This window comes from Cetorhinus maximus, chromosome 20, assembly GCF_964194155.1.
Source record: "Cetorhinus maximus chromosome 20, sCetMax3.hap1.1, whole genome shotgun sequence".
Classification (NCBI taxonomy): domain Eukaryota; kingdom Metazoa; phylum Chordata; class Chondrichthyes; order Lamniformes; family Cetorhinidae; genus Cetorhinus; species Cetorhinus maximus.
Genome location: NC_135898.1, coordinates 34,039,010 through 34,061,635, shown reverse-complemented (window position 1 = coordinate 34,061,635; position 22,626 = coordinate 34,039,010). Strand labels below are relative to the sequence as shown.

At 41.6% G+C, this 22,626-nt stretch overlaps 1 protein-coding gene across 2 annotated transcripts in view; it reads left to right on the top strand.

Moving 5' to 3' along the window:
* Positions 1-8,715, top strand: part of slc22a15 (solute carrier family 22 member 15) — a 79,753-nt gene extending 71,038 nt beyond the window's left edge. For both annotated transcript variants that reach the window (XM_078565868.1, XM_078565867.1), the window contains exons 11-12: positions 3,628-3,792; positions 5,259-8,715. In XM_078565868.1, coding sequence (XP_078421994.1) covers positions 3,628-3,792; positions 5,259-5,291 — 198 coding nt within the window. In that variant the 3' untranslated portion in view covers positions 5,292-8,715. The remainder of the gene's footprint in view (positions 1-3,627; positions 3,793-5,258) is intronic.
* The last annotated feature ends 13,911 nt before the right edge of the window (positions 8,716-22,626 follow it).

The following is a 22,626-nucleotide window of genomic DNA, read 5'->3' as shown; positions in this document are numbered from 1 at the left end:
ATAATCATACAAAGTGACCTGGTAAACAATATTGTAGTAGCTGTGACCTTCAGCATGTTTATATTAATTAAATTTCAGTCCCAGGACCAGATGCTTTCCATCCCTGGGTTTTAAAGGAAGTAGATGAGAACATTGCGGACGCCTGAACTATAATCTTCCAAAGTTATCTTGATTCGGGAACCATTCCTTTGGATTGCAAAATTGCTCATGTCACTCTGCTGTTTAAGAAAACTGACAGGGAAACCAGGAAATTATAGACCAAGTAGCCTAACATATGTTGTCAGGAAATTGCTAGAGTTTGCACTGAAGGATAGGGTGACTGAACACCTTGAAAATTTTCAGCTGATCAGAGAGAGCCATCATGGATTTGTAAAGGGTAGGTCATGCCTGATGAGCTTGATTTTATTTTTTGAAGAAATTACCTACGTAGTGGGTGGGAGTACCTATGGGTGTTATTTATCTGGATTTTCATAAGCCATTTGATAAAATCCCTCATGAGAAACTATTAGCTCATGGAATTGAGGGTAAATTATTGCCTTGGTTAAGAACGTGGCTGAGTGGCAGGAGACAGAGAAGGGATGATGGGCAGGTACTCTAGTTGCAGAATGTGACCAGTGGTGTTCCACAAGGATCTGTATTGAGGCTTCAACCAGAAACTCTATTAAATAATAACTCACATGTTGGGATAGAAAGCCACATACTTAAATTTGCCAATGACACAAGATAGATTGTAAGCAGTGCTGATGGAAACATAAAATTACAAAGATATTAATAGATTAAGTATGTGGGTAAAACTGTCACAAATAGATTTCAATGTAGGCAAATGTGATTTCATCCACTTTGGATCTAAAAATGATAGAACAGAGCACTTTCTGAATGGTGAAAAGCTTGAAGCATTGGTGGTCCAAAGGGACTTGGGGTCGTAACCTCCGACTAGCATCGGAAAGTGCTTTACCACAGGAATTAGAAGAAATAAATACCCACTTAGCTGGTCTTGAAAATTACGTTGCCACTTCATTTCACCAGAGCTGCTTGGTGCCAGCAACAAAAGGCTCCTTGTAGGCCCTAGTGAAGTGCGGCTCTAGCATATTCAAGGAGGCCATACCCCCTTTTTTATAGTACTTGTTGCCATAAAGCAGGTAAGTTTAAAGGGGTAGGGAATTTGACAGGCCAGGTCAAAGGCAGGTGTCTATAAGTGCATAGGATTTTTGGGGTGCTAGTTGGATGTCCGAGGGGGGGGTGGGGTTGGGTGGGGGGGTCGGTTGGGCTGTGTTGGTCGGAGGGTCATGGGGGTGGTCAGTAGGAGGCGGTGGGGGGGCGTTGGTCTGAAGTCCGGGGGTGCGTGCGGTGGTGGGGGAGGGTTTCGGTCGGGGGTTTGGAGGGTGATTGGTTAGAGGCCCGGGTGGGGTAGGGGTTGCTGAGGGGGTCAGTCTGGGCCTTTACAATAGTTACTCAGAAGTTAGAAGAGGTTTTAATTCTAACTTTTTCTCAGTAACTATTGGTATAACCCCAGCGGAATCACCCGAAGTTTGCGATTTAAACCACATTTTCAGGTGATTCCCCGCACCCCCTCTGATTTCCAGAGGAAATGTGCACTTTGGGCAATTGCTGTTCAAACCCTTACCTGGGAACTTCACAGAAGGATCCCCCAGCGTATCCCTTTCCTTTTCTATGGCACCTTTCCATAAAAGCGCAGGAGATGCAATGTCTGCCCATTTAACTCCTCCCTTCCCACCATCCAAGACCCTAAACACTCCTTCCAAGTGAAACAGTGATTTACTTTTACTTCTTTCAATTTAGTATACAGTATTTGCTGCTCACAATTTGGTCCCTTCTACATTGGGGAGACTAAACCCAGACTGGGTGACAACTTTGCGCAACACCTCAGTTCAGTCTTCAAGCATGACCCTGAGCTTCCTGTCACTTGTTATTTCAATTCTCCACCATAATCCCACTCTGACCTTTCTGTCCTTGGCTTGCTGCAGTGTTCCATTGAAACTCAACACAAGCTCGGGGAGCAGCACCTCATCTTTTAACTCTCACTTTACAGCCTTCTGAACTCAACGTTGAGTTCAATAATTTTAGATCATAATTGCGCCGTGGTCTTTTTGTTCTCTTTTTGTTGGTTTGGTTTTTTCTCATTTATTCCTTTATTTTGCATTAGAACAGTTGCTATCCAGCCATTCACACCTCACCTAGACTCACCTTTTGATTCTTTACTGAATTGATTACTATCCCCTTTAGCTTTTGTAACAAAACCTTTTGTCATTTAATCACTCCTGCCTTCCACCTTATCACAGAACTTCCCTTTTGTTGTTCTTCCCCTCTCCCCTTTCACTTCTCAAATCCTGTTGGATTTCTAACTTTCCTCAGTTCTGATGAAAGGTCACAGACCTGAAACGTTAACTCTGTTTTTCTCTTCACAGAAGCTAACTGACCTGAGCACTTCCAGCACTTTTTGTTTTTATTGTTCAGTTTCCGTGTTTTTGTACAAGTACACTCAAGTCCCTCTGGACATCAACATGTACAAGATTCACATCTTTCAAAAAAACCTGTTCTATTCTTACTATCAAAGAGAATAACCTCACTGTTACCCACATTATGCTCCATCTATCATCTTGTTGCCCACTCACTTAACCTGCCTATATCTCTTTGTAGCCTCTTGTGTCCTCAGCTTACATTCCACCGAGCTTTGTATTGTCAGCAAGCTTGAATAAATAACTCTGTCTTTTTACCTGAGTTGTTAATATGGAGCAGTTCTAAGCACCACACCTTACGGAGGATATATTGACCTTGGAGGGAGTGTAGCATAGATTTACCAGAATGATACCTGGACTCCAAGGGTTAAATTATGAGGGGAGATGATTGAAACTAGTGTTGTATTCCGTAAAGTTCAGAAGGTTAACCAGTGATTTGATTGAAGACTTCAAGATATTAATGGAAACAGGATGGATAGCGAGAAACTATTTCTGTTGGTTGAGTTTTGGACTAGGGGCTATAGTGTAAAAATTAGAGCCAGACCTTTCATGGGTAAAATTAGGAAAGACTTTTACGCATTAAGGATGAATTTTGTCAGGACGGCAGTGGTCTCAACAACATGCCAGAAAGTAGCAAATCTGCCTTGATTGTTTTGGGGAGCCACGACCGGAAGAAGCCCTTAAGTTGCCCTTAACTGGCCACTTAAGGGCCTGAAATGACCTCTGGGCAGGCAGGAAGGCAGTTCTCTGCCTTCCCTGCCACTGATGGAATTCCATGGCGTCAGAACCTCGAATGATATCCCCATCCCCCCGACCCCCCCATACCCTTCCCTCCCTATTCTCTGGCCACATCTATCCCTGCTTTCAAGAGCTCCACTAAACTCTGCCCAAAGGGTGGCGGAAGTTTGGAATTCTCTTCTGCAAATGACCATTAATGCTAGATTAGTTGTCAATTTTAAATACGAAATTGATAGATTTTTGTTAACCAAAGATGGGTATAAGGAGATAGGTCGCAGATCCCCCATAATCTCATTGAATGGCGGAACAGACTCAAGGGGGTAAATGGCTTGCTCCCTGTTCCTATGTTGCTGTCTTCCCTTAATGCTATGCATTCCAGAATTTATTGAGGTGAGGTTTCTTATGTTAACAGAGGTCTCTGAATCCATCAATGCCATTCATTGTGTTTGGGATCGCCGGAATGTCAGGGGGATTCCTGGGACTCCTCCTTCCAGAAACATTAAATAAACCAATTGCCGAGTCAATAGAGGACCTTCACACTCCAGCCTACCAGAGACTTGAAGACAAAAGGAAAAAGGTGAGTTCAAGTTTTTATTTGTGCCTCTTTTTGTCAAATTTTTGATGAAATGGAACATTCTTTTCTTGCTGCCTCTGGGTCTAATCTGTTTTTTTTATTCTCAACACTGCAAAAGATCATGGAATTTCAAGTGATAGTTGCATCCAGCAGATATGAATTTCTGTGATCTTTGATGCTGTTTTGAAAAATGGTGTGCTGGTAGCTGACCCCATCTACAAAACTGGGCACGCCCCCAAATCGAATTAATCACAATGGCAGGTTTCCACTAATTGTGCCCGTTTAAGGGCTCTTCAGGAGGCTTTTAAAATTTTTAGGTGCAAGGTCACCAAAGGGGATTTTTTAAAGCTTTTAAATATTAAAAAAGCTTAGAAATTAACTCCTGCATGTAAATTAAACTGTATAGTTTTTAAAGTAATTTCCAATGATTTAAAATTGCACTAGTCACAAATGATGGACTTGACACTATTATTAATGCTTGTTTTTGGTGATAAACTTGTTTTTAGCTGTATTAATCAAACTGCACAGCTTACTTTTTAAAAATATATCAATGAATATTTTCAATGTAAGAATAAAAGGAAAACTACATTCTAAAATGCTCCTCAATTGCACTGGCCCATGGAAGATTTTACTTCTGCTGTTATACAAATGAGCTTGAGCGGAAACCTGAGCAAAGAATTCAAATCTGAAAACTAGTGCTCTTTTGAAGACAATTTATGCCCTGATTACCAATTGTGCCCAAAGAGGAAACTACTTTTTTTGTTTGCATGCAATTGTGAAATGTTTGAACAGTATATTAAAGGCTTTCTTGACATTCATTGAAATTTGATTTTGCAGATTTCTCCCCTCAATAATGTCAAAAGTTAGCTGTTTATTGACATTTAAATTAAATTCAGTCTAAATTTTCGCACTATTATAGGTCAGGTATCGGCAATCCCACACTGCTTGCCTGTATCCTGATGCGCAGTAAGCTCCCCTTGACCCATCACCGTTGAATGTTGGTACCCCATCCAGCAATGCCACGATTTTAAAATTCTCATCCTTGTGTTCAGATCCCTCCATAGTGTTGCCCTTCCTATATCTCTACCCTCTAGCTCTTCTTCGCGATCCCTGCACTTCTCCAATTCTGGCCTCTTATACACCTCTGATTTACTTTGCTCCACCATTGGTGGCCATTCCTTCAATTGCCTACGCCCTGAACTCTGGAATTCCCTTCCTAAACCTATCTACCTCTCTACTTCTCTCTAAAACATTCCTTAAAACCTATCTTTTGGTCACCTGTACTAATATCATCTTTTGTGGTTCAGTGCCAAATTTGTTTGATGACACCCCTGTGAAGCACCTTGGGATGTTTTATTACATTGAAGATGCTCTATGAATGCATGTTGTAGTAGTGAAGCAATAATTTTAAACTTTTCATATTCTTGTTAGTGATTGATTTGTCAATATATTTTCCATTAATTTGACAGGGAGTTGGATCACAGGAAAGCATTCAGTCATGAAGATCGGAGGCTTAGCAAAGAACCACTCAGACTGAAAGGATGATCCAATGGGTGTAAGGACAGTGTTTTGAGATGAGGCCTCATCATTGCAAGGAGAAATTGTAGAAGATGCTACAAGAAGTTATGTAACCAATTCAAAGAGACTTGGAAATGGTGCTTTTTAAGATTAGCTGGTTGTTCAAGGTGACAAACGTGCAGCTAGTGGCTAAGGAAAGACTTATTTAAGCTAGAAAGATTTACCTCAGTTATTCATTTCCCAACATCTGTTGGATAACAAGGAACTGAGAATTCCTATTGTTTACATTTCTAATTGTACAGTTTTGCAAGTATTTTTACCTTTGACCTGCCATTTAAAGTATAATAGTGTTGTATTACCTGAAGGATATCATCTCTTTCACCAGATTTTGATACATTAGTTTTATTGACAAACCATCACTTTTGTAAGATCTTAGGAATCAAGTTATGATCTTTAACATATAACTTCAAAAACCTGGGAGCTAAGCTCCACTAACATTTTAATACAACTTACATTATAATGGAGAGCCTTATAATGAGTTGTATGTATTGGACATACTTTTATCTCTCTGAAGAGTCTCTATTTAGACACTTGTCATTTCTTAAGGACCACTTTCTAAAGGGTCTCTGTTTTTCCATTTATTCTGCTCTGCTTCAGTCTAGCACTTCTGTATTAAGGAGCCCTAAATGCTACAGCTTTGTAGTTAAGAGGAGAATGACCCAGGATAAAATGATTTAGTCTTGTAGGTGCAATATGTGTCATAGCATTTTATCCATTCCTTTGCTGTTTGAATTTCAGTGGTTATGTCACGTCATGCCGATTGGATTGTGACTTCCAATTCTAATGACTTCTTGTTCCAAGAACAAGACCAAGAGATAAATCTGTAAACTATCAATTAAATCTTTTCAACTATATTTTATCTCGAACCATAAGCCATCCATATTTTGGCTGTGTTGTTCCACTTTGCCTTCAGTGCACTGTGCACACTAACTTGTGATAGCTTTCCACAGGCGTCTTTTTGGGTGTCGATTGTATTTTAATAGCCTTGCTAATGGTCCACGTTTCATGTGCAGTATTTATCATAGAAACTTATGTTAAATGTTTATTCTGCAGCATTTAACTGCAGTTGAATGACACCATCCAGCAATAGGATGCTGACTCCCTTCAATGTTGCCTATGATTCACTGAAGACATTTTCATTCCTCTGTTCCCATTACCTGTGTTGTGCATTTTCCTCTGAGGTTTGATGGAAAGGAGGTGGTATGTGAGTTTGGTCCACAATCAACAGACATACATGGACGACACAGGGAACTATTTATACAGAAAGGAAAGCCTAACCTGTTCTTGCATGTTCTGCCCATACATGATGCATTGTAGAAAATTTCAGATTCTCTGTTTGAGAGGTGTGCAGACACCGAGTGGTGAAACTCCTCCATGTTCGGACTCTGGCAGATGAATCCAGTGACCAAGCCTCCCCGCATCCCAACTTGGTCATGTAGACCCAGTGACCAAACTCCTCCTCCTCTCCTCTCCCCCACCTCCTCTGACTTGGACCTATGGATCTAGTGACTAAAACTTCCCCCCCAATCCCGACTCTGGCAGTGACCAAACTGCCCCACATTCTGACTCTGGATCCAGTGACCAAACTCCTCCACATCCCCTGTCTGGCAGGCGGATCCAGTGATCAGATTACATTTATCCCCCACCCACACCTCCCCGAACACCTCACCAGCTTTGGTAGGATGATCTGGTGACCAGACTATCCCCTCTCAGGTGGAACCGGTGACCAAATTCTACCCCTCCAAACTGACTTCAGCAGAATGATCCAATTGGATTGAAGGGAAGCTGTGTATTCAAATAGATGCAGTCTACTCATTATTCAAAGCTGCTTCACTCAATCTGATTATATGCACTAAACCCCTTGCTTGCTGTATCATTTCCATTACATAATGCGATTTCCTTTTTGTTTTTTTTAATATAGTTAATGCTTCCTCCATTTTTGTAAAGCACAGGAAGGACTTTGAGTTATCAGGAGTAGAATCTGTGGAATTTCTGGCAAGAACCTTTCTCAGTTAACAAAACCTTTTATTTTTTAAGAAGTCACAATGATCTTGAAAAGAGAATGTGAGAACGTGCAAGAGAAGAAAAGATTTTAAGCTCAAAAGCAGTAGAAATATAGAGGAAGAGTGAGAGTGGAAAATCTCAGACTGAACTATATAGCTCATCCCAGCTGGAGGTGACAATAGGAGGTGACAGATGCCCTAGGAAGAGGGGAAATTAGCTATGGTTCCTGATCCTGGTCGCTATCCAGTGACTCCCACTGAAAAGTGCACAAGTGGACATTAGACGTGGTCAGAATTCAGGCTTAGTTGTGATGCCATTTGCGAATGATGCTCAGCTGTTTGAGCTAATTGTTGAGGAATATTTTCTTGAGACCTACTTGGGTGGGGAGTTGGAAGGCTGCTGGACCTGATAATGCTGTAGTCAATCTCTCCAGGATTGGACAGAGGAGCAATAGGGAGGAATTTGGTCTCAAAACAAGGAGAAGAATCAGGTTGGAATTAATAGGATGGAGTTTGATGTCAAGTTTGATAAAAGTGGGACAATTAGATTAGGAGGAAAAGTAGGCAGTCTTTTCTTATTTAAATGTAATTTTGCAGATACCTACTTCAGTAGTTTAGAGTAAATGTTATTGTAATGAATTACTGTGTGATCTTATTACTGGCAATTATGTTTGTTTCAGTGTCCGCGTAGGAGCTGAAAACAAATACCTGTCATCCGTGGGAAGCAGGATGTTTCCCTGCATCTCTCGGCACATTGAAGTTAGAACATGAAGCATATCCAATTGTCTAGCAGAGAACATTCCATTCCGTTAGCGGTTAGCCATTTATCTCTGTAATGTGCAGCTGTGTAGAAACAGTAATGCTGTATATATACTGTACTGGGCCTTGTGCTCAAAATGCGGGCTGTCACTTTTTGTTTCTTGCCTGGGATCTATGTGGTGGTGCAAGGGAGACATTAACCTAATTAACCAACAAAGATCTCCACACCCCTGACCAGCAACAATCCAGAGCTTGCCTTGCAACAGGGTAGGGGTGGATTTTCAACTGGCTATCTGTGTATAAAACTGGCCCCTCACAGACCCATGGCAAGCTGAAAATTTCTCTCTCACTGATGTCACTAGTAATTTAAATGGTCTGACAATTTCATGTCCTTCTATTTCAATGCTATTGTGTATTTTTTTGTTTGACTAGTTCTTGTAAATGTGACATTTTCACATTCAATTTTGTGAGCTTGGTGTCAGTTAACCAGATTGCTTTGTACTTCATTTTTACATGGTGAAAATCTGCCACACGTGTAACTGTACCATGAAATGTGACACCAAATATAATAAGAAATGCCCCCTGAGCTGCTGTTATGTTCACTTATTTTCTCATTGTTCATTGTGTCAGTATTTTCAAAGAGAGAGGACAAACTCTTGTTATGAATTTGTAATATGTAACTAGTGTGTGGCGATGGCAAATGCATGAACTGGGTATAATTTGATAAGTTGCTGTAGACTTTGTAGTTTAGAAGATCTCACAACTTTTAATGAGGTTGGTTGATTAATTAAAGTAATCAAGCACTTGCATTTATATACTGCTTTTAATGACCCAGGACATTCCAAATTGCTTTACAAATAATGCACTATATTTGAAGTGTAACTACTGTAATATAGACAACGTAGCAGCCAATTTTCACACAGCAAGATCCCACAAACAGCAATGTGATAATTAGCAGATAATCTATTTAATTGATTTTGGCTGAAGGGTAAATTTTGGCCAGGTCACCGGCGAGAACTTCCTGCTTTTCTTTGAAATAGTGAAATGGGATCTTACATGTCCGCTTGAGAGTGCTTACAGGGCCTTGGTTTGACATCAGCAATGCGGTATTTCCTCCGTACTGTACTTAGCTTAAATTTTTGTGCTCAAGTTTCCGGAGTGGAACCTGAACCCGCGGCTTTCTGACTCAGGCCAGAGTGCTACTCATGAACTGTGGCTAAAACACCTTGCCCTTTAATTGTGTGTTTTAACACATGGTTTTGTTGCAGTGACTATGTCATTTGCAGTACATCAACTTACAACACACAACTGCTGCCGGTTACAGGGTTAATTGAAGGTTGCGGTAATGTTACTGGCTCAGCGCTGAGCTTGGGAAAGGCTGCTATCTTGCATCATTATGCTCCAGGACCACCTTCACCACCATCATAGCAGGATTACACTGAGGCAAATACTAGATTTGTGATAGTATGCACTTCTTAATAGAAAAGGTTTTTTGAAAATATTTAAATTGATATGCTAGATGGAACAATGATGCTATACCATTCTGTCCTCTATTTACAAGCTGTAGTATATCAGTTGCAGAGTAAACTTGTCAGACAATATAACTCTCTAAACAAAAACAGAATTACCTGGAAAAACTCAGAAGGTCTGGCAGCATCGGCGGAGAAGAATAAAGTTGATGTTTCGAGTCCTCATGACCCTTCAACAGAACTGGCTTATTAAAGGTGTAGATGTGTGACACCTGCAATACAGGATCTCGTGAAACCTTGTTTTCAAAGATATTGTAGGTCTCCAGCCTACAACTGCCCTGCCCCACTACCCTGTCCCCAAGTTTTCTGCATTCCTCCAATTCTGTCTTTTGGTACTTCCTCAGTTTTAATTGTTTCACCATTGACGGCCAAGCCTTCAGCTGCCTCGGTCCTAGACTTTGGAATTCCCTCCCACAAACCTCTGCCTCTTGCTCCTTCTCTAAGATGACCCTTAAAAACTACCTTTTGACCAAACTTTTGGTCATCGTTTTGTCTCCTATGTGAATTGGTGTCAAATTTTGTTTAATTAACATTCCTGTGGAAATTTCTTGGGATGTTTTTCTACACTAGAGGTGCTATATAAATACAAGCTGCTGAATTAAATATGCACATTGCATGATTTAGCAGTTTCACAATAAGGGCTTAATTCCATTTGGATTTATAAAATTGAGACCCTTTTAGGCTCCTATTCACCATGTATAATATCCTGACCCTGAGGCACACTTTGAAGACACTTTCTGTTTGCCAAGAGCAAAGAGAAGGATCCTCCCTTTCAACCATTGAAACCACTTCATTTTAAGAAACAATCAAATGTTTGAAGTTTTTGAATTGTTTTCTTTATTGGAGAAAACCTGGAACTTTGAAGAGATTAATTAAACTATGTTGGGCAGTCTTTTGACCCTTTATATACCTTTACAATAAAGAAAATGCATTGTAAATATGCAGCTATCCTGTCAGATCCAGAGGGTGGAGGAGAGAAAGAGAAATCATGCAATCTTACTGCACAGAAGGAAGCTGTTGTGTACCTGTGCCGGCTCTTTGAAAGAGCTATCCAATTAGGCCTGCTCCTCCACTCTTTCCTAGCCCTGTAACTTTCCCCTTTTCCTATTCCCTTCCCAAAGAGGCAATGCCACTTTATTTTTGAAAATATGATTTTTCAACTTTATACAGTTTGAACTGACACACAGCAAACTGCTTAAAAATGCAAGGCCACATTCTAAGCTGAAGGTGAGAAACAAATCTTCAGGGGAGTGTGAAGAGAGACCTTTCCTATAATTCAGATACCCTTTGAAACTGATAACTGTCTAAGGAAGAGACATTAAAAATGTAAAGTACCAGATATTGAAACAATGGCTGCCACAGAGAGATGCACCCAAAACCTCTTGGAAATACACAATGGGTGAAGCAGTTCAAGGCAAGGCTACTAGCCCTGAAGAGAGAATGCAAGTGTCACAGGTGGAGGAAACAAGCTGAGAGCTGCTCCCTCTATTGGAATAAGTATGTTGCCCGGTTCGAGAAGCCAACTCTACCTACCAGCAAACCAAAATCTCGTAATACTTGCAGCATCTTCTACGTCTGACTGCATCCAAGAATCCAGCAAACCTAAATCGGCCGCAGCGTTTAAAATCTACGCCTCAAGGACAATTTATTTGACCATATATACTTTTCCATTTTTAAAAAAATTGGTTGCTAACTCTATTTATTTCAGCTACAGGTGTGTATGGGCCCCAATGACCGCATGAGGGCCGACTGCTTGAAGTGACGTTTTAAATTTTTTTTTTGGGTTTAGTAGTTAATAAATTTGATCTTTCATTGACTCAAGAAAACCTTGTTTGATTGGCTCCTTATTGCTCACATCTTAAATAGTTAAATACATTCTGATTTGGAAAAGGTATATCCTCATAAAAAGAAACTTAAACCTTTGTGTGACCAACTGAGGAGATTGAATAAAGGGGTGTCAGTTCAGCCCTTCTCACCTGGTCATAACAAAGTTACTATTGAATCTGATTCTACCACCAATCCAACAGAGGATTCCAGATCATCATAACTCACTGCATAAAAATAATATGGAGAAGACATGGTGAAGAAAGCAAGTGGAAGACAGAGGGCTGAAGCATTAGCAAAAATCTTCAGCCAGAAGTGCCGAGTGGAAGATCCATCTCTGCCTCCTCTGGAGGTCCCCAGCATCTCAGATGCCAGTCTTCAGCTAATTCGATTCACTCCACATGATATCAAGAAACAGCTGAAAGTACTGGATACTGCAAATCCTACGGGCCCTGACAATATTCTGGCAATAGTACTGAAGATTTGTGCTCCAGAACTTGCCGCGCCCCTAGCCAAGCTGTCCAGTATAGCCACAACACTGGCATCTACCTGGCTATGTGGAAAATTGCCCAGGTACGTTCCTGTACACACAAAGCAGGACAAATCCAACCTGGCTAATTACTGCCCCATCAGTCTGCTCTTGATCATCAGTAAAGTGATGGAAGGGGTCATCAACAGTGCTATTAGGTGGCACTTGCTTAACAATAACCTCACTGATGCTTGGTTTGGGTTCTGCCAGATAAAACCTTGTTTGATTGACTTCATTACAGCCTTGGTCCAAACATGGACAAAAGAGCTGAACTCCAGAGGTGAGGTAAGAGTGACTGCCCTTGACATCAAGCCTGCATTTGACCAAGTATGGCAGCAAGGAGCCCTAGCAAAACTGGAGTCAATGGGAATTGGGGAAAACTTTCAGCTGGTTGGAGTTATACCTAGCACAAAGGAAGAGGTTGTGGTTGTTGGAAGTCAATCATCTCAGTCCCAGGACATCACTGCAGGAGTTCCTCAGGGTTGTGACCTAGGCCCAACCATCTTCAGCTGCTTCATCAATGACCTTCCATTATAAGGTCAGAAGTGGGGATGTTCACTAATGGTTGTACAGTGTTCACCATTTGTGACTCCTCAGATACAGAAGCAGTCCCATGTCTAAATGCAGCAAGACCTGGACAATATCCAGGCTTGGGCTGACAAATGGCAAGTAACATTCATGCCACACAAGTGCCAGGCAATGACCATCTCCAACAAGAGAGAATCTAACCATCATCCCTTGATGTTCAGTGGCATTACCATCACTGAATCCCCCATTATCAACATCCTGGGGGTTACCTTAGACTAGAAACTGATCTGGACTAGCCACGTAAATATTGTGGCTACAAAGCAGGTCTGAGGCCAGGAATCCTAAGGCGAGCGACTCACCTCCTGACTCCCTGCCTGTCCTCCATCTACAAGACACAAGCCAGGAGTGTGATGGAATACTCCCCACTTGCCTGGATGAGTGCAGCTCCAACAACGCTCAAGAAGCTTGACGCCATCCAGGACAAAGCAGCCCGCTTGATTGGCACCACACCCACAATCATTCACTCCCTCCACACTGATGGACAGTGGCAGCAGTGTGTACCATCTACAAGATGCATTGCAGAAACTCATCAAGGCTCCTTAGGCAGCACCTTCCAAACCCACGACCACTACCATCTAGAAGGACAAGGGCAGCAGATGGATGGGAATGCCACCACCTACAAGTTCCCCTCCAAGTCACACACCATCCTCACTTGGGAGTATATTGCCGTTCCTTCACTGTCGCTGGGTTAAAATCCTGGAACTCCCTCCCTAACAGCACTGTGGGTGTATCTACACCACAGGGACTGCAGATATTTAAGAGGGCAGTTCACCATCATCTCAAGGGCAATTAGGGATGGGCAATGAATGCTGGCTGAGCCAGTGACACCCACATCTCATAAATGAATTTAAAAAAACAAAGCATAAAAAAGAGGTAGCAAAGGAGGAAAGATGTAATTGCGGGAGTAGAAAATGAACAATGTAGGATGAATTCTGAAAGATGAAGAACTGGATATGAGAAGTGAAGGAGAAGGAAGAGATAGAAGTACGTGAGGAGGAAGGAGCCTAATGATTGGAGGAACAAGGAAAGAGAAAATGAAGGAAGAGCGAGAAATAGCAAGGTATAATCCCATTCAGTTTAGTATTTACAATTATGAGCTGCAAAGTTAGTGTGAGAGAAGCAGGAGTGAATAGCTTGAGTTTACACAGAAAGAATGAACGAACTTGGTCTGTTTATGTCCTTAGCGTACCAGAAGTGGTTTGCAGTGATTTAATCACTTTAAGTGTACTCTCTTCTATGTTTGAAAATACAACAGACAATTTGTTCACAGCAATATTCCCATAAACAGCAGATTAATGGCCAGTCAACCTGTTTGCTTGAGGGATAAACATTGGCCAGGACAATAGGAACCACCTGCTCTTTGTTAATGACCCATGGCAATTTTTCTTCCACATGAAGATACAGACAGGGCCTCAGTTCATTTCATCCAAAGACATTATCTGTGGCACAGCAGCCCTCCCCCAGCACTGAAGTGTCAACCTAGATTGTGCTCAAAACAGGGTTGAATCTGCAGCTTCTGACTCCGCAGAGAGCAGCAATCACTTAAGACCATAAGACATAGGAGCAGAAATTAGGCCAATCGGCCCATCGAGTCTGCTCCGCCATTCAATCATGGCTGATAAGTTTCTCAACCCCATTCTCCCACCTTCTCCCCGTAACCTTTGATCCCCTTACCAATCAAGAACCTATCTATCTTGGTCTTAAATACACTCAATGACCTGGCCTCCACAGCCTTCTGTGGCAATGAATTCCATAGATTCACCACTCTCTGGTTAAAGAAGTTTCTCCTCATCTCTGTTCTAAAAGGTCTTCCCTTTACTCTGAAGCTGTGCCCTCGGGTCCTAGTCTCTCCTACTGATGTAAACATCTTCCCCACGTCCACTCTATCCAGGCCTTTCAGTATTCTGTAAGTTTCAATCAGATCCCCCCCTCATCCTTCTAAACTCCATCGAGTATAGTTCCAGAGTCCTCAAACGCTCCTCATATGTTAAGCCTTTCATACCTGGGATCCTTCTCGTGAACCTCCTCTGGACCCTCTCCAGGGCCAGCACATCCTTCCTGAGATACAGGGCCCAAAATTGCTCACAATATTCTAAATGTGGTCTGACCAGAGCCTTATAAAGCCTCAGCAGCACATTCCTGCTTTTATATTCTAGTCCTCTCGAAATAAATGCCAACATTGCATTTGCCTTCCTAACTACTGACTCAACCTGCAAGTTAACCTTAAGAGAATCCTGTACTAGGACTCCCAAGTCCCTTTGCACTCCAGATTTCTGAATTCTCTCCCCATTTAGAAAATAGTCTATGCCTCTATTCTTCCTACCAAAGTGCATGACCTCACACTTCCCCACGTTGTATTCCATCTGCCACTTCTTTGCCCATTCTCCTAACCTGTCTAAATCCTTATTAGATGAAAGAAAACTTACTAGAGGAAAGAACAGAAATGAAACTAACAAGAAGACAGCAGTAGTGAAGGATGGGAGAAGTGCAAAGAGTTTGGAATGAAAGAGGAAAGGAGAGAGAATGGCAAATGCAAGTTTTTCAGACTCTGCTTCTTAATATGATCAGTGCAAAAATACATTAGTGATTGGGTGTGAATGGATGTGGGATAGTTTTTCTGGAGTCTGAGCTGTAGTATAAGGATCTGGCACACATATGGTTAATGTGGGACTAAGTACTGTACGGTCCACAAGTAAGAGAACACATGACCTGCACCCAGGGTAAGTCGAGTGTTGGACAGAGCTGTGTGAACCAGCTAGCATGGAGACTGCTCCTATCTTGTACTCTTTACTATATATTTGTAAATAGTTCTAAGATTCAACAAAGACTTACAGTTAACCTATGTATGACTATGAAGGCTTCTTCAGACCCACTGAACTGTAACCAACACCCTACAACATGGTGGCAGCTTGTGGAAAAACCAAACACCTTGCGGATAATGCAGAGAGAAACTAAAATACTGGAAGACTGAGAAAAAAAGCAAAGCTAATTTTGCTAAAAGAAGCTCCAGAAGCACAGGCAAAGGCATAAAGGAAAAGATCACCAAGAAAAAGCTCTCAGAATTTCAGAACGTTTACAGTGCAGAAGGAGGCCATTCAGCCCATTAAGTCTGCACTGGCTCACTGAAAGAGCATTCTACCTAGTTCCACTTCCCTGCCTTATCCCTGTAACCCTGCCCATTCTTTCTTTTCAGTTAGCAATCCAATTTCCTTTTGCATACCCCCAAAGAAAAGCTTGGAAGGTGAAGGCAGAGATTTAAAATTCCTTACTGCAGCAGAAAACTCCATTGCATCTCCTTTGGAAGTCCAGCTTCAAATCCCAGAGCACGGAGTCAGCAGACTTAGCAAGGGTGAGCTAAATCTTTTAAAATTCCAGGCTACAGAAAGTCTTGAGAAATTTTAAATAATTCAGTCAGAAGTGCAGTCTAAAACAAAAGTTTCCTAAAACCCGATCCCCGAGTCGGCACCTTATCACGTGGTGTCCAAGCTTGCTCTGGAAATTTTATAAATAATTAATTGCATACTCTGGGAAAATTGTGACTTTTTAAACTCAGCTAAAGCAAGCCAAAACCAGGATTTAACAAATTTGCGACTTTAAATATAAATGCTGAGTAAGAGAATACTGCAGCCAGGGGATCCAGGCAGCCATTTCTGAAAAATTTCTTTTTCAAGTTGAGTGTGACAGCCACTGTAGTGGAGCCCACCAAAACTGGCAAGCGTGGGAAATTCCTTTGTCTCCAAGTGAATGCAATGAAATTCAGAAGGCTCTTATAGCAGAACATGCACTTTAAAAAAAATTAAACCATAGATCAGAATTGCACACTTCCAAATCAATTCGGCCTAGTCCAAGGCTCAGATCAATCACATAATTGGGGACCTTGGATGAAAAGATTCCATCGTTTCAGGCTTAGATAAAAAGTCAGAAGCAGAGCAGGTCAATGCACTGCTTTACTCAGTAGGCCCGATTCTGACAATATTATTGCAAGACAGGGAGCCAATGAATCATCTGCTAAATTTGAAGAAGTACTAAAATCATTCAACGCTTACTTAAATCCAAGGAGCAATAAAATACTCGAAAGAGCTAAGTTTAACAAGCGAGTCCAGCAGGCAGGCATACTTGTCGATTCATTCATCAATGATCTGTACATGACAACAGAAGGTTGCAGATTCAGAGACTTAAAATCTGAGCTCATCAGAGACAGAATAGTGGTAGAAGTGGCGGATGATGCACTCTGACCTCATACAAGCAAAGGAAGATTGAACCCTGGAAAAGGCAACCCAACTGGCTAGGCAGTCGGAACTCTGTGAGCAGCACAGAACCGTTTTAATGGAATAAATTAAACAATGGTGCAGAGGCCAACCCACAGTTCAGCTAGTTAAGCAACAAAGGCACAGGGACACTCCAGGCCAGGAAATGCAATGCCTGAACTGGCCAGCAGAGTGACAATGCTAATGCTGTTGAGCAAAGTGCCCCACAGCTGAGATCAGCGACCTGCAATTTCAGCTCAATGTTTTCAATGTAACAGGATTGGACACTATGGCAAACTGTGCAGGGCAAAAACTCTGAAATGCACAGGAGGCCCAAAGATTATCCACGAGGCCGAGACTGCAAGCCCAGAAGACACACAGCCATACTTCTTGTGAGGTCAAAGATCTTGGTTTCTCATTTTGGAATGCGGATGTTTTGGGCAAAAACCATTTAACAAATTTAAAATTAGACGCAGGAGCCAGCGTAACGGTCCTGTCGGCTAAAAGACCTCTGGCTTTGAACAACAGACACACCATTCTATGTATCCACAGGAATCCGATTTCTGGTCATAGGCATGATTATGGAACCAGTAAGATACGCTGGCTGTTATGGCAGGTGGATGGTAAATGCTTTCCCTTGCACACAGCCTTCTCTTCTTTATACATATTTTCCTCTTTGAATGCAAAGTCCCATTGTTTCACCATATCTTTGGACTTTACCTCTCTAATAATAAAAATCGATCATAGTACCAATTTTGCCAGTAATCTCTGGGAAAAATAAACACGCTGTTTCTTAACTTCTCCTGGCAAGATGAAACATTTCACCCCCTCTTTTGACTTCAAGCTACTCTGGTTTATTTAGAAATGCAAATGTTCCCTTTTCACCTCACATCTTCCCCCATGTTTACCTATTTAGCATTTTAAACCTAGTTTCCCATCTGATACATCAAAGCACCCAGACCAGCTGTCTGTAATTCAATTAAACCACACCACCCCCACCACCCCCCACACACAGACCCGACTATCACTCTACAATGAATTCCAATAACATTATGAAAATTATTATATCTTCCTGACAATGGCAAACAAATCTTTGAGTTGATGTTTGTCATCCTTTTCTCTCGAGTAGAGATGCCTTTGTAGCCCCGGGCGACCTTAAAATGGCAGAATATGTCAGCACATCCACTGCCTTTAATCATAGAGAACTGCAAGTTCCTGAGTAGTCAAGCAAAAAAGAATATCCTGACTGGGACTTAAGCTCTGAACTTTCTTTTTTCTTTGCGGAGTAGGTTTGTCCATTCTTGTTAAAGGTGCCAGAAAACTTACATTGTTCAGACCAGCCAACCCACCCAGGAGGTAACCATGATGCCTCCACTGGAGGATGTAAAAGAGAGCGACCAGCAGCTGTCCAATGAGCCTCAACCCCCGGCTCCATCGACGGTACAGCCATTCAGCATGGTAACCACCGAACATACATTGCAACTCCCAGCCAGTATGCCAAAACCACAAAAGACGCTGGAACCTCTTAGTAGCTGACAATGAAACGCAGAGGTGAACTTACTACTAAACCTCATTCTAACCACAGGAATGCTCAAGCTCTGCCACAGAGAACATCATAATGACCCACACGACAATGGGAGGAGCAAAAGAAACGATGAGACGAATACAGTGTCCGCCAACACCTCAAGAAATGAGTTAGAGTAGTGACCAGCGCAACAGCTAAAACGACCAAGTGCAATTCAACATGAAGGAAAGGAAGAAAAGGATGAAAACATACCCAGATGCCAGAACAACTTCCAAACTGACAGAAAGAACCAGCTGTGAAAGAGCTTACCACTCCTCTGACAGTATTGCAAATGATATATGGACGGGTTATAAGGCCTCCAGACCACCTGAACCTTTGATTTCAAGTACTTGAAGAGGGAAGATGGAGTAGTGATAATGTAGTAACGGCAATGTAAATGTACGATAGTAATAACAATGTGTTACAACTGGACCCCGGGTGAGGTCCCCCAATTTGTTATGATCCTGGACAAGGTACCCCAAATTCTTATGCTCCCAGGTGAGCAGGGATGAACTGGCTCCCTTTATTCAACCTTCTTGGTTGGTCACAGCAAGGTTAATTTAAAAAAGATCCCTTCCCTCGTGGATACCTTTTCCCAGTCCAAATGTATTTATATTTTAAAAGGAGCTTATTTAACCAGGCTTTATTCAGTTTATTAGTCACTAAAACATGAGAAAAAATAAATAAAAACGCAACACACATGCACACAGATTAGAAGTGAAAAGTGAGTCCATAAATAAAGGTTAAAAAAAATACGAATCAGTCTTTGGCTTGTCCATGAGGACTAGATGGTGAAATGTGCCATTAAGTTGGATGATTCAGGTAGAGCTGACTTTGGCAGCTGAGCAGTTGGTTTGGAGATTTTTGGTTCTCCAGGTTGGCTGAAAAGGATAGCCCTGTTTCCTTTTTGACTGTGGCTTTGCTGACTTGCAACTTGCATCCAGCAATCAGAGAGGACTTTTTTTTACTTGTAAGCGCAGGGATGCCTCGTTGTTGTTCTTCAGCTGTGACCTTTGCTGCACGCCCTCGCACATCAGGCCTGGAACACCAAAACTAGCACACATAGACCAGTGTTGCAATTGGCTTTTAACCCCTTGTGTATTCCCAGAAGGGAAAAAACAAAAATGTCTTTCTCTCAGAAGCTACTTTCTTTCAACTCACATCATGTCTCCAGTCTGGTATAAAACTCACAGGAGATGGTTTCTGCTGAGATGGTAATCAGCCTCCATTATCCCCACAACCACAGGAGATTACAGTTCAGTTTTTATACTGCATCTCTTCCTTTGAAGTGTCTCTGTCTGAAGTAGGCCTTGGCACCTTTTTAGATGTGACATTCCATTCTCTGGACTTGTTTGTCAAGTGTAATCCACATGGGAATTTTCTAGCAAGTGGTTACTTTATAGCCTCAGCCAGCTTTTACTTGTAAGTCCTTTTTTTAAAAAAAAAACACATCTTACTCAAAAGTTCAATATATCCATAAGTAATTTGGGGCTATGATCCATGGTCATGATAAATGTAAGACATAAGGTAAACTATAATCACTTAAAATACAGTGGAGCATATATAGGGTTAATGTGGGATGGAGCACAATACCATCCACACAGTGATGTAAGAGGCCACATGACCTGCACCCAGGGTCAGTTGAGTGTTGGACAGAATTGTGTGTACTAGCAAGCATGGAGACCACTAAAGGAGTTCCCTTTACTGTATATTTGTGAATAGTTCTAAGAGTCAATAAAGACTCATAGTTAACCTGTATATCACTATAAAGACTTCAGACCTACCGAACTGTAACCAACACCCTACAACATGTCCCAAAACAGTTTGAAAGGTACTGACTTAGTGTTTTGGCATTAGATGAGCTACTGAAGTAGAAAGTCTTCACTTCTGAACATATGAAAATGACCAATTGGAAAAAGTCAGCTGGTCCATCAAGCTTGCCTCACACTCATGATGGCAGGAGTGTCATGAGGTCTAAGTGCTTCCTACACCCACACCCACCTCTAACCATGTTATCTCCTGGGAAAGGCTAGGAAACCAAGAACTTGGTTCCAAAGAACCATGCGTTAAAATCAAACGCATGGTGAAGTTAAATTTATTGTTTCATTAGTAGATTCAGAATTTTGCTTAGAGTACACAACAGTTAAATGTGTATGGCTGACTGCCAACAGTGCTGCACATGGGAAGCAAAAGTGGGAAGGAATAAGTATTCACTGAATGGTGTTATAGCTACAGGTGAATTTGAGGGGTTTTAGTAGACTTGACATTCAACATGGCTACTTCTTCTGGAACAGCAATCAACAAAAGCCAATAGACTGTAGGTCAGAGTTAAACTTGTGCATGTTCTGCTTAGATTGCACCATGAGTATTGTGTTTAGTTCTTGTTACTGAGATACAGGAGAGACATTCAGGACCTGGAGATGGTGCAAAGAAGAGCCCGGAGGATGGTCGCCAGCATCAGAGGAAAGACTGAGCTCTACATCGTTGAGATGAAGCAACTGAGAGAGGTCCTCATGAAGGCATACAAAATAATGTTAAGAAAAAAAGACTTGCATTTATATAGTTCTTTTCGCAATCACTGGGTGTCTCAGAGTGTTTTACTGTCAGTGGAGCACTTTTTGAAGTGTAATAATGTAGGAAACATGGCAGCTAATTTGTGCAAAGCAAATTTCCGCAAATAGCAATGTGATAATGACCAGATAATCTGTTTTTGGGATGTTGATTGAGGAATAAAAATTGCCTAGGACATCGGGGAGAACTCCACTGCTCTTCTTCAAGATGGGATCTATTATTTCAATCTGAGTAGGCAGATGGGGCCTCAGTTTAACATCTCATCAAAAGACCACAGCTCCAGCTGCACAGTGCTCCCCCAGTAGAGTATCAGCCTTCGCTTTTGCCCTGAAGTAGGCCTTAAACCTTATGATTCACAGGCAAGCGTGCTACCATCTGAGCTACAGCTGGCACTAAGTGTAAACCTAGAAGGCTGCTTTGTTAAAGCCGACAGTGGGAGAAAGGGGACTGGTTCATACAAGTAAAAGGTTAATCAAGAACTGTTGTCAGGAAGTTGTTCCCTCAGAATGACTAACACAGAATAGACCTACAGGAAGGATAATGATGGAATCATTGAACAAATAGAAACCTGTTGTGATGTATGGACTTCAGTGATTCTCTAGAAGGATGAACTAGTGATGAGCAGTGGTATCTTATGATGTGATCTTGAAGCTGCCAATGGTCCTGTACAAGAAGTATATGTAGAGCAAGGCCTTATCAGAGAATGTGAGAAGAATTCTTTTTAAGAGTTAACCAACATTTATAATAGACCTAGAAAAATGTTCAAAATTTTTGAGAGAAAAGAATGATGACAGATAAACATGAATGAAGTGGACAGCAGAAGTGTTGTACAGCACACTAGAGCAGTAACGTGGCAAAGTGCCAGTGGTGAGAATAGGCTTGAATGGCAGCAGGAGGTTACTGATCGACAATAAAAGAACTGCCCTAGCATGACTGCACCTTGGAGCTAACTGGTGAATTGTGTTTAGTTCTTGTTGTTTTTCATTGCAGTAAAAAGAGACACGAGTGCAGGATTGCTGGCAGAAGCTGGGTTTCTGAGCCATGGAAATGAATGCTAATGTTACAGAGTAGGCACACTGACAAAGCTGAATTTACATTAGATCTCTAAGTTTTAAGAGGTATCTTTTGTAAACTACATCCTCTATATACAGAACTCCTATGCCTCATTCTATTTCTGATCTGAAGTGGTTAAGTGCTCTTGTTTGTTGTATGAGAGTTTGTACTAGTCTTACAATTTTTACACTTTCATTATGAATAGTTATACCTCCATCCCTCTTGATATTGCTAATGCAACAGTGTGAGAGAACTAATCTAATGTGTGATTTTTTTAGTAAACAGCAGCCTTACTGACTGTCCTATTGGTCATTGGCTATTTCCTCAACCTAGATAGAGGTTGAACTTGATTGAAAGAATAAAGGAGCCTACCTAAACTGTCAGTTTGTCTTTGTTGGTAGCACTCTTTAGCTGTACATCAGAAGGTTTTGGATTCAAGTCGCACTCCAGATACATACATGTAGTACATGTAGGGTGTGCTGCCCTTCAGATTGGATAGTGGAATGAGGTGTTGGGTTGTGTTCAGGTGGATGTAAAATATCGTGTCATTGTTTGAAGAAGAGTAGTGGCATTCTCTGGGTGTCCTGGCCAA